The 14,675-nt window shown below is 37.2% G+C and overlaps 1 protein-coding gene across 12 annotated transcripts in view; it reads left to right on the top strand.

Annotated features, from left to right (window-relative positions):
* NFX1 (nuclear transcription factor, X-box binding 1) overlaps positions 1-10,479 on the top strand; it is a 118,268-nt gene extending 107,789 nt beyond the window's left edge. For 4 of the 12 annotated variants that reach the window (XR_012041077.1, XM_072853441.1, XM_072853436.1 and 1 more), the window contains 2 exons: positions 3,093-3,194; positions 4,724-6,442. Coding sequence is in view for 7 of the 12 variants with exons in the window: in XM_072853441.1 (XP_072709542.1) it covers positions 3,093-3,194; positions 4,724-4,799 (178 nt within the window). In the remaining 5 variants the exon portion in view is untranslated. Of the gene's footprint in view, positions 1-3,092; positions 3,195-3,304; positions 3,377-4,723; positions 6,443-9,113; positions 9,569-9,791 lie in introns of those variants that run through there. The other 8 variants (XR_012041078.1, XM_072853442.1, XM_072853439.1 and 5 more) reach the window with 6 other exon arrangements.
* The last annotated feature ends 4,196 nt before the right edge of the window (positions 10,480-14,675 follow it).

Raw genomic sequence — 14,675 nt, 5'->3', positions numbered from 1 at the left:
CACAGAATTTTGGGGAGATTGGAGTCAGTCTAATATTGTCTTGTGTGTCACCAAGGTATGCAGGAAATGGTGTACATTTCACTTGAGTGTGAGTTGATAGATTTTTGTCTCTAAAGCCTCTGTGGTTTCATAGCTGGGCAGTCTGCTGTATATCTCTTTTGGCTTTTTTTTGGAGGTTCACTAAATCTTGTCAAAGCAAAAACAAGGCTAGGCCTTGATGTGACCAAAGCAAATTTGGTTCCAGGATCTCTTCTAACTGTCCAAAAGGCTTTGATCCCTCCTCATTTTTAAAGGTTTGGTATATTAACCCTCTACATCCTGGGAACATTTCACTTCAGAGCAGAGCTGCTGTATTTACTTTCTTGGAATGTGGGAACACTCTCTTTTCTAGTAAGACTTCTTTTTTTAGCTAATTGTAGAAATAAGTGCACATGTATTCTTCCAAATGTTCTGTTTTCCTGCATTCCAGAGCTCTCATTTATTTTGTTTTTTTTACTACACAAGTGAGATTTAGCCTGATGTTTTAAAGACAGACACCTTACTTTACTTGGTGAAGGCCTTTCTAGCCTTTCATTTTTTTGCCTATTTACCTCCAGTCAATTGTGTTTCCATGTTTTTGTACACCACAGTTTATAAACATGAAAGAAGACAACAAAATATTCTCCCATCTACCTTTGTCCTCTTTTAGTCTTTTCAGGTAGAGCTCTACAGTTGAGAGGTAACTGAAATGATAGTGGGAGCATTTGGCTTTATATGCCAGGCTTGGAGGTGTAAAGGAGTTTTTACCCATTATATACAAGAGGGGAAAATCAGCTGTTCTCAACTGATAGGACACTAATATACTTGCTGTTAGAATGTACATGTAAATGTAACATAATCTTGAAAAAATTATGGTCAGTGGCAAGTAACTTTTTTTTTTAAATAATGAACACTTTCAGTGTTGGGGAGATGGGGACACTTTTTGAATTGGTGACGTATGTTTGCAAGATTTTGCAATTCATATGAACAGACCGTCAGTACTCAGTTTAAAACAATACTGAAATGAGATCAGGGATCATAACTTCATATTTTAGTGGACTTCTGCCTTACCTGGAGTTTTTCATCTGTGTTGCCACAATATCACAGGAATTGGCCATTATATTTTCAGAACTGATGGAAACAAGACATGATGGAAATATGACAAATATGATGGAAATAAGACAAATACTTAATTTTTTTAAGCTCTGAAATAGAACTAGTGTTCATCAGTGTACTGATACAAGTTTTCAACTGCTTAGAGCTCTGAGGGAGGTGGGGAAAAAAAATAATTACCTAGTATGTGACAAAGCACGGAACCTAACACATGCACATTTCTGGAATTATAACAATACCCAAGCCATCATTTTGCAACATTTTTTGCTATTCACAATGTAATTTTGAAAGGAACAAGATGAACTGGAAAGTAGGAATTTAATGTGATTAGTAAATACAGAGAATCTCATGGTCTAGACTCTGGGAGCAGTTTATTTAAAAATTCATGAATAAAATAAACAAGGAGGAAACAGTATTTAGTGATTGACATAGAATCATTTAGGTTGGAAAAGACCCTTAAGATCATAAAGTCCAACCATTAATTTGACACTGCCAAGTCCATCACTGAACCATGTCCCTAAGCACCACATCTACACGTCTTTTAAATAGCTCCAACGATGGTGACTCAACCACTTCCCTGGGCAGCCTGTTCCAATGCTTGACAACCCCTTCAGTGAAGAAAGTTTTCCTAATATCCAATATAAACCATTCAGAGAGAAATAGGAAAGCAATCCAGTTTAGTGCACCAGAAGTAGTTTGGTCTTAAAATGTCAGTAGCGTGGGTTTAGAGGAAAGAGCAAGAAGGGTAAGAAGTTGACCTTGACAAGGTTTAAGAATTTTAATTTATTCAGCTTATTTGCCCCCAGAAAAGATGAAAAAGAAACTGTGAATGGAAAAGATGCTGATAGTGGAAGGTTTTTCAGTCTTGCAGTTAAATCATAGCTGTGACTGGAAGTTGAAATAAAGCAAGCTCACTCCTGAAAGTGATAATAATAAGAAATTGGAAGACATCTCCACAGCCTAGTAGAGATGTAGTGTGTTTGGTAATTATTTGGGATTTTTTTTTAATTGTTCCAAAAAGGCATTAATCTAGCTAGGTTTTTTCAGTTGTGTTGTTTGTTGTTTTGGGTTTCGTTTTTTTTTTTCATCCTTCCTCTTTTTCCAGCCAGTGCAGCCTTTAGGCATGGACTGCCATACTGAAGTCAAGTGTGATTCACAGCCAATATATGCATAAAGCATATATATATACAGCTAAAGTACACTGTCCTACTATATGGGAGAAAATACTGCCCTGCAGCACAGCCACAGCGCAGCCCTTGCATTGCAGATGGCACAAGCACAAGTGGGATGTGTGGTTGTGATCACATAATAGATTGTAACTACTGTGGAGGGCAAGAAGAGCTGATATATCTCCCCCCCCGACCCCCAATGCATAATGTTATTTTTCTCACCTTGTTCACCTGGGCTAGCTGAGAAGGAAGAGGCAGCGTTGCTGCATTGTGTCTGGGAGAGTGCTGCTTAGCAGGGCTACTTCAAGTGTAGAGTGATAAACAAGTTTAACATGACTTACTGCCAGAGTTTAAGAACATGTTTGCAAAACATTAGATAACGTGTTGTGAAGATGCAGTGAACTGTGTTCACATAATGCCGAGTTAAGCTATTAAGTTGCTGCTTCTGATCTTATATCTGTTCTGTGAAAGAACAGATGTTGTGCACTTCATATGCAGAAAGGAAGGAGTCTGACCACCAACACTCAAATCTAGTAAGCTGCTGCTGCATGTTTTATAGACAGCATTCAAGAGACATTTAGAATACTGGATATTTTGTTCTTGGTAATAAAAATTGACTTTGCACACTATTGGTCTCTGGTTGGAAAATTAAATATTTGAATAGATGATTTAAATATACAAGTATGAACTCTGACACCAGAACTGCTACTTACAAATGTAACTCTTTTGCCCTAACTTCTTCATGAATATAATTTCCTATTTAATTAAATAACCTTTCTTTTATTTCTCTAGAGGGAAATCCATGTGTCCAAGCAATACCTTAACTTCTGTGCTAGATAAAGAAATGCAGAGCAGGCTTCCACCTCCTATTCCTCATTACAAACAAACAGATAAGTAAGGAATTTGTTTTAAAACAGTATTCTTCAATTTTGTGCTGCGCTACCCAAGGAGACTGTTCCTGACTTTATACTTCCTGTTTCTTTGTTTTCCCAACCCACACACAGCTTTGGAGCTTGGAGCCTGCACTAAGATTTTCTTTCCACAGAAGTAAACCTGAAATGAAGTGCTAAGAAAACGTAGGATTGCCTGTGTGGTACAGGAGTAGTAATATAACAAATATTGTGGACTTTTTTTAATTTTTTAATAAAGATTAGGCAGTTGGGAAGAGATGGCTGTTTTGGAGTTTGGGGGATGTTTTTTACCTTTAACTGTTCTGTGTAAAAGAGTACTGTCTTACTGGCATAAAATGATTTATTTGGACAGGTAGTAAATGTATTTTTCTTGTGTAGATATGACTACACAGTTGGCTAAAGGTGAACTACCACTTTTCTTAGATAGTGAAAACTACTGAAAATGGGATACATAAGGCTTCTCCGTGAATAGCCTAATAGAACAGTCTTTACTTTGTATCACCTGCCAGCTTCAAGTACCTGTAGTCATCTCATAGTTACGAAGCTTTTTAATGTATGGCTTATTCTTTGTTCAGGTTTACCTTTCAGAACTTTTTTCCCAAAAGTTATTTATAAATCAGCGTTTGTCGCGGTTTAACCCCAGGTTGAAATCATGTTTGATGAAGTACCATTTGCAGAAAGGGACAGCTTAATTTTGCAGTAACTATTGCAGTAGCTATTGGGTGTTTAAGGTCCTGCTGGAATACAAAGTAGGCCGTTCTAAAAAATTTAAATTGTTTTAGAACTAAGCATTTGGAGCAAAACGCATGTCTAAAATGACTGCTTATGGTGTAACTCAATGTGAATTTTAAAAGGGTTGTTACGCTTTATTTCCACTTACTTCTGTGGGGTTCCTGTCTTCAGTGACCCTAATGAAGGGGGGTTATGTGGCAAAATTAAATAAAAAAAGGGCTTTAGCCATTTCTTTTTAATTACTAGAAGTGAAATTTCCTTAAAGTGCTTAATTCTACAAAATCTTCTGGAAGATCTCAAACTGTCTTATGGGAAAAATCTTTACAGTGTTTGGATTTGGCATTACTATATATTTTTTTTCTTACTCTTGCTTTTAAAAGTGAGCAGACTTGATCATCAGCTCACTTCAACAGTATTTCTTTTGCTATTTCTTTTAAAAAGGCATGCTGAACATTTAGTCTTCAGTACAGTATCATTTTTGTAATAAATATTACCAGTAAATTGTATTTTCTGGTAAAACCCCAAAACAAGTTATATCAATTAATCCACACATTGATGTACATTAATTTAATAAAGTATATGTTTTTTCCAAAAATCAGTTAACAAAAGCTTTCTGGAGCATTAAGGTACTTCTATTAAAACATAATTTAGAAGTGCATACCATTTACCAATGCAGTGTGCATGTGCACACTGAAACATTATGGGAGTTTGTGATTTCAGTTTACTTTGTATCTTGTTTTTCATGCAGGTGAGTAACATCTAATATTCTTATAATTTCAGGAGTAGTGGAAACAGTGGTTTATTCAAACCACTAAAAGAAGAGCCGGTAATTGACTACTTTGATGTCCAGGACTGAAGCGATTGATGTAGAATTATGATATAGAAGCTTAGAGGTGAAGATACTGTTATTGTGTGAGGTGCTTTTTGGTTATCTGTCAAATGATCAGTTGTTCAGCATATTCATGATTTAATGTCTAAACTTAGGTTGATTGTGATACTTTAAGAAGTTATGCATTTTTACAGTTTATGTAACTGGGTAATACCTAACAGTAGTATAGCTTTTTAAACCTGGGTTTGGTGCAATTTTTTATCTAATGTGCTGTCAGAATGATGTAGATTTCCATTGATGCCTTTAAAGTGAGAAAACTGCTGATCAAATATATTTTTGGGGGTAGTAAGAACAACGATCATCTCAAAGATTTATTTTGACATATCTCAGACAACTTAAAATGGAGCAGAAGTAATCTGTGTTAAAAACACTGATGGGAATATTCTTAAAGTGTTTTCATATTTTATTAATTCACTTTTGTGTTAATGTGGTAAATTTGGGAATTTGAGTTACTCTTCTACATGGAAGGAAATATAAAATTTAGTCTAAGCATGAATATATAAACTAAATGCCCATTAAGAGCACAGACTTCCTTTTGGTATCTGAAGAACCAGGATTTGGGGAAGGTGGGGATTTAAGACTTATTTTGCTTTATCTCATATTTGATGTGTGGACAAAACAATTTTAAAAAAGAAAAAACAAAAAACCAAACCAACAAAAAAAAAACAAAAACAAAACAACACACAACACCCCACCAACACCACCACCCCCAAAAAACCCACAAGAAAATTATTAATACTTTGTTATTCAAGACCTTGAACAAAATCATACTTTATATATTTTTTTGGTGTTCTGTTTGGTTAAATTTGTATTTAGATGTGTTAGCTTGATGGTATTCTGGGGGGTTTTTTTGCATGGTCTTATTGGGGGTTTATAATCTTTTTCTGTGCTGTGCAAGCTTAAGGTGAATGTGTGAAGTTTGGTTTAAGTGTGTTATGAATTTGGAACAATATTTGTAAAATTTATAAGACCATCTGTCTGAACTGTTTGGCAATGGAAGATCTTTGTTTTATGGGAAATTCCATAAACAAAATGGGATGATGGTTTAAACAGTGAAAGACACCAAAGTTGTCTCATAGACAGCGAATTGTTTCCAGATGATGAGTTAAGATCAATGAGTAGCTCTCTGGGAGAGGAGATTTTAGGTCTGATCAGAAGAGGTGGCACAGCTCTGACTTTGAGTAATATCTCTTCACTTGAAGATAAAGTTTTTTGAATTAATAACTTTAACTCTGACACTCATGCACTCCATTTCTTGTTCCTTGTGGCTGGCTAGTCCCCTGTACAGCATCAGAGGCTGCTGCTAAAAGGGGCTTAGCGTAATGAAGAAACAGATCTAGCAGAAGACTTGTCATCTGTTGTTGATTTATTTTTCAGGCAGCTCACTACGGTGTAGTGTGAGATTTGTTGCCAAGAAAATGGAAGGCAGTTATCCATGCTTAGATTCACTTCTAGTTATCACATGACCCTGAGCCTTAACTGTGAAGCATTCTGTGGCTACACTTCATCTTGAACAGGTTGTGAAACATGAAAGAATGAGCAGCAAACTCACAGATCATATCTGTCCTCCAAAATGTTTTAAAAATTAAAATGCATGCTGTTATTGCCTATTTTTGTAGGAGCTTCTTATTTCACATTAAAAAAAAAATGCAGTCTTACATGTTTCTAAACATTTCAAATGCATATGCTTCAGGTAAAACAGTTACCAGAAGGATTCTCAACCCCCAAGAGTGTTCAGGCTTTTCATTTGCATGTAGTGGTTTAAATTGGTTTTACCTTTTTTGTCTAATATTTTGTGAACAGAAATGAAAAATAAATTAACATAGCTTATATTGCAGTTAATTTCTTAAGCATATTAATGTTTGATTCTGCAAGGTGTACTGCTTTGCTAAGTTCAGCTGAAGAAGTAAGTTGTTTGCCATCTTTCCAGGAATGTATTTCTTCAGTCCCTTCACTGTGAGGAGTGTATCTATTCCAGTGCTTGCAGACAAAGGCTAATTCTGGTTTTGAAACTCAGAGCAATGTTAATAAAGCGCTGTTCTCAAGCTAGTAACACCTGTTAGGGAGAATGTACATAGTTATACTGCAAAGGTAGGTTCTGGACAGGAGCTGGCACACGCATCTGGCGAGCTGAGAGTATAAGTTAGATGCACGTACACTGGAGCACATGCAGTTGGTATATCATAGGTAGACCTAACATTACAGGAAACCAAAGTGATTTACTTTATAATAAATAGAATAAAGCTGAAGCCTATTAACTTTTCACACAGTTTCACATGAATATAGCTAAAACTTCAAATTTGCACCTCCGATTTGAAGTTTAAAACTTAAAAGGTTTTAATAGCATTATATTTAGCTCTGCTCTTTGGAATTTTATCAGATTATGGCTTTAACATAAAAATGTGAACCTTGGTGAGATGCACTTCAGCAGTCAAGTATTCTGCTACTGCTTTTAATAAGAAAACCCAGGTAGTCTTCAGCTTCTCAAGATGAGACTAATAATTATTACTGAATCTGTTCATACTGAGAAGTCATAATTCTCATCACAAAATCTCAACTACATGAACGTTAAAACATTTTTATAGATTTTTGTTACACATCTCTAAATCATGGCTGTTGGAGCATATCTGTAGTTGTGAAGCAAGTCACACATAAAGAAACATTTATTTTGAAATGCATTTTAATAACTTGGTTAAAAACATGATACCATACATTTACCCAGGAAAGTAATACCAAAAAGAAAGTATTGATGTCCTTCTCCCCAGAACACAGTTACATAGCCTTAAGAAGGAACTCAGCAAAGTTTAACAGTGGTGCTCTTCTCTCTGTTGTGGTTTGCTTTTGCTGCAATGTATCTGTGACTTTCATATGGAATAGTACTAAAGGCTGTAGTTTATCTGTGATAACTCATCTTCATATTGCACGTGTGCCTCATGGAAATATTTTTCAAATAGCTATTTTGTAAATCTGAGCTGGTCTTTACACCTTTTATCTAATAGAAAAATGAGTGGATAAAAGAAATCTTTGCATCAGTGAAGTCAGTGGCAAAAACCATATTGACATCACTGGAACCAAGACTTAAGCTTCATATGCTAGTCATTTTCTACAGCCCTAAGAATAATATTGTTTCTTGTAAATTTATTTGAAAAAAGTACTCTGCAATAAGCATCTTTTGAAATAAATTATGTGATATCAGTTGGAATTCATGCAACTTCATGAAGTGCTTTTAAAATTGTGTATAAAATAGGCAGATACTTTGGCATTTGGGCTGTGCTATTACCTATCTGTATTGTTTAACATGTTTAAAGTGCTCTGAATATTCAGTGCTTGGGTTTAACCTAAAATTGTGTAAGATGTGTAAGTAGACTTCAATACTACTGTTTCTGTGGCAGTTTTGTACAGTATCTGCCACATAATGAAATGAGCAAAGTAAAATTGTTCTAAAACATTTAAGTTATTTGTTGAAAGTTTTATATTTGACTTGATTTTTTCAAGTTACTGGTATAAAATTACTTTCTTTATAAACCTGAAATAAATCTAAGTTGAAAGTTCAGTGCTTTGGAATTGTTGGCAAGCTTTATCCTGATATTCCAAAGTTGGAAGACTGAGATATCACAGAGGAATAATAAAGATTTAAGTGGAAGTTTGGGGAGTCCTTTTCCTCAAATTTTGAAATATGAGGTGTGATTTCCTGTATTTGAAGTGATTTTTAAATGAATGCTGTAAGGAGAATGAAGCAAGTAAGGAGGGACTCCCCAGGAAATGGAGAGTAAGGATTATCTGCTACCTTCTTGGGATTCAGAAGTACAGGAGAGATGATTATCTGAATAGAAATGCACATTTTGGTTATCTGAAAAACCCTTTACTATGTCAGCCTAAATGCTACTTGGCAATAAAATGTATCATTTTAACTCATTGTTCCTTCATTGTTGTTTGCCCACTGTTCAGTTGCAATGGGGACTGTAAAGAAGAGTGGTATGGCGTGGGGGCAGCGGGAGGATGGGAGAGAAGTGAGGACTAATATCACTCAAAAGTCCCTGTGGGCATGAGATTTAACAAATACAGGATGACAAATGTTATGGGGGGGTGGTGAAAACTTTGCCAACACAGTTCAGTAGATGGCAGGGAGACTCAAAAAGCAAACAGTCTTAAAATCAGAAGTTTGAAATTCTTTGAACTGCCTCCCCCTGAAACTTTTATACCAAGTAATGTATCTCCAATGGCAAAAGCCACAGAAACAATAGCGGCAAAAAATTACAGTGGCCTGACCTGATATTTCAGATGGAGTGCAAGATGGCTCAAAGAAATTCAAGAAATTATCTGAGATTGAAGAATTCTTGAAAGACAGCTGAAAACCTTTTGTCTTACTACGTTAACTGCCAGTAAGTTTGGACTTTCTTTTCAGGATATTTTGGAGGATGAAGATGGCATGTTGCAGGTATATAAGCATTGCAAAACAGATCTTAATTGGAAATCTCTGCCTGAAAAAAATACTTGCACTTCAGTTCAGGACTGTCATTGACTACAAGGTGACCAAACATGTCATCGTTATCAGTGTGTGCAAATGGCAGCAGAAGAGACAAAGCAATTTTGCTTTCTGTTCACTTATCTTTTCCATGTTTGGAAATAGTCATTCAAGTCATGACATGGTCACAACGGTCCCCTACTAGGTTTAAAAAAAAAAAATTGCCTAGACAGATACTACTGTTCAAATAATGTTGTTTTTTTGAGTAGATGCTGAATTCCCAGTAGAAGCCTTGCTACTTAACAAATGCTATTCTCACCTTTACTAAGATGCTGAATTTGTAAGATGGTTGATGTGCAAATTTTTATGTCTATACACTTGTTATTTAACCATGAAACAGAATGCCAGAGACATTAGAAAGGGTATCTTTAGAAAGGCTGTATTTTGGATGCTCCCGAGCTATAGACCAGGTTTCTTAGTCTTTGTCATCTCAGGATTTTTGGAGGAAGTAGTGCAGTTTCTCGAGCAGAGGGAAGGAGACCATGTTGCTGCTATCCTGGGAGAAGCCAAGTCCCAGAAGGATCCTGAGACTCCTTTGGTGTTAAAAGGACCCTGTTGCAGGTAGCAACATGTGGATTCAGCCAAAGGATAGGTGAGTGTGCCTTTATGTTCAGTGGGTGAAACCTGCTGCTGAATTTGCTTTGCTTCCTTCTAGAGTAGGGCTGTAGTATGCGTGAGGTGCGCTTTTACAGTCTAGACTTACATCTTGTTCTGCCACCCCATAAGCTACTTCTTCCAGCACCGTCTAATTTATTTAAGTCAGGGTGTCCAATTTTACACTTCTGTGGAAAATACAGGTCTCTCTCAAAATAGAAGATATTTTTTGCCACTGAAATAATCTTTTTCAGACCACAGAGCAAGGCATAGCACCCTTCTGGTGTTTCAGGCAATCCTCTGTAAATTGGCTTAGGCTCCATCATTGTATGACCTACTGTTGCCTGCTCTGGAGCTCTTTTCAGTGAGAGGAAGGAGGGGTAAAACACGTCTGTTGTGTGGAGATCTGCTTTGCTTGCCCCTCACAACTTTACTTTCTGTGAAATCATGTCCAGGAACTGCCACCTAGTAAATGATTCAGCTTTCTACTGGATCTAATGTGTGCTTATTCCAATGTCCAGTCTTCTTGCTACATCCACATTTATTCCCTTAAAGTGTAGGAAATTTATTCTAGTCAGAGGACTAGAGGGCTTCATTTGTAAGGAGCTGTAAGAAACTAAACTAAAAATCATGATCACTGTAAAGAAAAACTCATCCTAATAGAACACTTTTTATATAGTAGGTAGGAACCAAAGGGCTGTCTCTCTGAAAATTGTGTATGTAGGGTAAGCTTACATGTTTTACTAGGGAGCTTTTTTTATAAATCTTAAGTTCTAGGAAATAAAGTGGTGAAAACTGAGTAGTGGGATGTGTTGGATAGTTGCCTATCAAACAATACAGTCAGGAAGGTACATTCTGTCCATTCAAGGCACCTAGAAAGCTTATATTTTTTTAACAAGCAATTTAAGGAATTTCAGAATGTACTGCTTACCCAGTGAGTTAGATACCTCTTAATAGATAATAGTAACTAATAATAAATGCTGTTTCAGGAAGCATTAATTAAAATCTTCAGTCAGTGCAGTAACTCCTAGGGTAAGTACTGATTTAGGTTGGTGTTTAAATTCAGTATGTTGGCATCAAATAAATAGGTGCCAAAGTTTTTAATTAAGTATGTGTCTGTGTGTCCTGGTTTCAGCTGAGATAGAGTTAATTTTCTTTATAGTGGCTGGTATGGGGCTATGTTTTGGATTTGTGCTGAAAACAGGGTTGATAATACAGAGATGTTTTAGTTGTTGCTGCACTAGTCAAGGACTTTTCAGCTTCCCGTGCTCTGCCAGGTGCAGAAGAAGCTGGGAGGGGACACAGCCAGGACAGTTGATCCAAACTGACCAAAGGGCTGTTCCATACCACATGACGTCATGCTCAGTATATAAAGCTGGGGAAGAAGAAGGAAGGGGGGGGACACTTGGAGTGATGGCGTTTGTCTTCCCAAGTAACCATTACACGTGATGGAGCCCTGCTTTCCTGGAGATGGCTGAACACCTGCCTGCCCATGGGAAGTAGTGAATTAATTCCTTGGTTTGCTTCGCTTGCGTGTGCGGCTTTTGCTTTACCTATTAAACTGTTTTTATCTCAACCCTCGAGTTTTCTTACTTTTGCTCTTCCGATTCTCTCCCCCATCCCACCGCGGTGGGGAGTGAGCGAGCAGCTGTGTGGTGCTTAGTCGCCAGCTGGGGCTAAACCATGACACTGACTGCTTAGGAAGGACAGTTCAGCTTCAGTCAAAGGCTTATGCAATTCTGATTATATTCTGTTGAAGTAGGCAGTGATTAAACAGGTATTGGATTGATGCCACTGAAATATCAATGACGTAACTCATTAATGAATTTTTATTTAAGGTGTATTTCTGGTAACTTTGTTAGACATTTAAGGGGTGCTACATCTTACCTGTTAGCTGACATCTAAGTACTTACTAAGTAATGTAAGGAATGTATTTACTAAGAAGTAGCTGATAAAGCCCCATATGAAATCAATCAAATTTTTATCCCATGGTTCTCCCATTTTTTCTAGTCCTGTCTATGAGAAATTATTGTAGTCTTCAGCCTAAATGTACACTAAGCTATGCACCTGGAATGGAATAACCCCATGCAACTGTACAGGCTGGAGCCCATTGTCTAGACAGCAGCTTTGTGTAAAAAGACATGGGGGGCAGTGGGTCCTGGTGGGCAGCACGTTGAATGTGAGTTAGCAGTGCACCCCTGTGGCAAAGGCAGCCAGCCACGTACTGTGCTGTATTAGTAAGCATGAAGACAGAAGGTTGAGAGATGTGATTACCCCCCTCTATTCACCATTTGTGAGATGACTTCCGTAGTACTGGGTCCAGCTGTGTACTGGGTGGGCTTCCCAGTACAAGAAAGACCTGAATGGACTGGGTGGAACAGAGGACCACCAAGCTAGTCAGGAGGCAGGAGTACATGACTGGAGAGGTTGAAGGCCCTGGATTTGTTCAGCCTCAAAGAGAGACTAAGAAGAGACCTTATTGCTGTCCACAATTACCTAATGGGAGGGTATAGAGAAGACAGAGCCAGAGTGCACTGTAGAAGGATGAGAGGATATAGACACAAGTTGGAACATGAGAAATTATGATTTGATATATGCACAATAACTTTTAGCATGAGGGTGGTAAAATACAGGATGAGTTTGCTCAGAAATGTTACAGAACCTTCTTCCCTGAAGACATTAAAAACTCAACTAGATGAGCTCCTGAGCAGCCTTCTCTAACTGGCCATCCTTGGAGCAGGTTATTGGACTAGATCAGCTCTCTGAGGTCTCTTCCAACTAATATGATCCTACAATTCATGGTCAACTTAAAGAAGCTATGCTCTTGACTCAGTTTTGTCCTTAAGCTTTAACAGTTTTTTTTCTACATACAGTGTTAGCTGTCAAAAGTGTTTATAAAGATCAGTTAATCAAATTCTCTCCATGTCTTTGCTTTGCTGGGCAGACATCTTGGCTGTCTTGACCTCCCTGAGTTTCCTTTTGAACAGGCTGTTGATTCTCATTATCATCATAGTCTGCTTTATTAATCTTTCTGAATGTTGCATACAGTCTCCAGAAGTCATGAGCAATTCTATTAATAGGCTAACATCTGTGCTATATTTTGTCTTATTCAAAAAGACCATGACTGGTTCATTGATAAAAGAGGTAATTATGCAGTCAGATTGAAGTGTTCAATGCTTATGGCTTCTGACAGTTGTTTTGTTCCAAATTTGATAGTAGTTAATCTTCTGTTATTGTTGTTTATTCTGATACAGCTTTTGTACTTTTCTAATGTCTATTATTCAGTTTTTACACCTTCATGGGTAGAAAATCTTCTGATAGAACAGAATGGATTGAATAAAAGGAAATAAAATTTTCATTGTTTCCTAGGTAGTCATAAGCTGTATATGCAATTTTGTAACTTGCTTATGATACAGCTGTAATCCTTCGGTTACTACAGTATTTGCAGATTCAAAGATAGCTATAGTTAAATTCAAATATTAATTTTGGGGATAATAATGTTAAGAGTGGCAGATTTTTAACAGGATATTTATTTTAAGTGAATGAAAAAAAATTTCAGTGCTTCATAACAGGTTTCTTTTGCATCAAAGAATGTCTAAAATTAAAATAACTTAGGCATTGGCTTTTTCTTGCTACCCTTGATGAGAAAGCTCTATTTATTCTGAGATTAATAAAGCATTCTTTAAGTATTACCTGATATTTAATTCCTTAATCATGCAAATACTTTTAATAGCCAAACAGCTTCTATCATTGAAAACTTATTAAAGCAAAGTCAGTTGATTCTGTGGAATGGACATCTTACCAACTATATCAAAAAGTTATAGAAAAGGTTTGTTTTCAGAAAGCAAAAGGATTTGCAAAAAAATACCTGAAAGAATTAGCTGAGTAGTGGCACTTGTGTTACTCTTCAAGTGAATATAAGCTAAAGCCAGTCACCCTGTAAAATATTTTTCAAAACATTATCCAGGTCTACAAATTGAAAATATTAATGTGGAAGAAACTAGTATCAATAAAAACTACTTCAGAATTATGCACATTTAGAGCTAAGACTTCCCCTTTTTCTCACCAAGGTCACAGCTGAAGAGTGCAATTTTGGATTTACTCCATAGCCCACTGGCTCCAATCAGTTACTGATCCCTGTTGTTCAGTTGGTTGTTCAGTTCAGATTCAGTCCTCCAGCCAAGTCAGTAATGATCTTTCCCCTCTCTAGGTACTAAATCACCAAATTGTTACTAGATGGGAGGTTTGGCCATTCTAGGTGCAGAGTGGGAGGGTGGCCCCGTATGAATCCATGACAGGAGGAGTTTTAGGAAAAGCAGATTGGGCAGGAGAGAGAAAAAGGCATGGACTCAGGTAACGATTAGGGATTTTCATTCTGGAGTTCCTGGAAGATTGTATCATAGCTGGCAGTCTTTTGTCATAAGGATGCCAAACAGATGGAGAACACTGGAAGGGTATGGGGAGGATTTCTTTCTTTGTGCTTGAAGATACGAAGGTAGCAAGGAAGGTAGCATACATCTGCCACTGTAGATGAATGACACTGGAAACTGGGCTGGAGCCATATTCCTTGTGTTGTTGAGTTTGGCTTCCCAAGGACAGGTCTAAGGGTGTAAGACAGCTAGGAAACAGCAGGTTTGGCTGAGATATGGGAGGAAGAAAGCAGGGGGGCTAGCATATGTGATGGGGAACAAAGGCATTGTCACTCCAGCAGGCCAGGTGTGGAG

Source organism: Ciconia boyciana, chromosome 2 (assembly GCF_034638445.1).
Source record: "Ciconia boyciana chromosome 2, ASM3463844v1, whole genome shotgun sequence".
Classification (NCBI taxonomy): Eukaryota; Metazoa; Chordata; class Aves; order Ciconiiformes; family Ciconiidae; genus Ciconia; species Ciconia boyciana.
The sequence above is the reverse complement of the archived record's forward strand: the minus strand, read 5'-3'. Positions and strand labels throughout refer to the sequence as shown.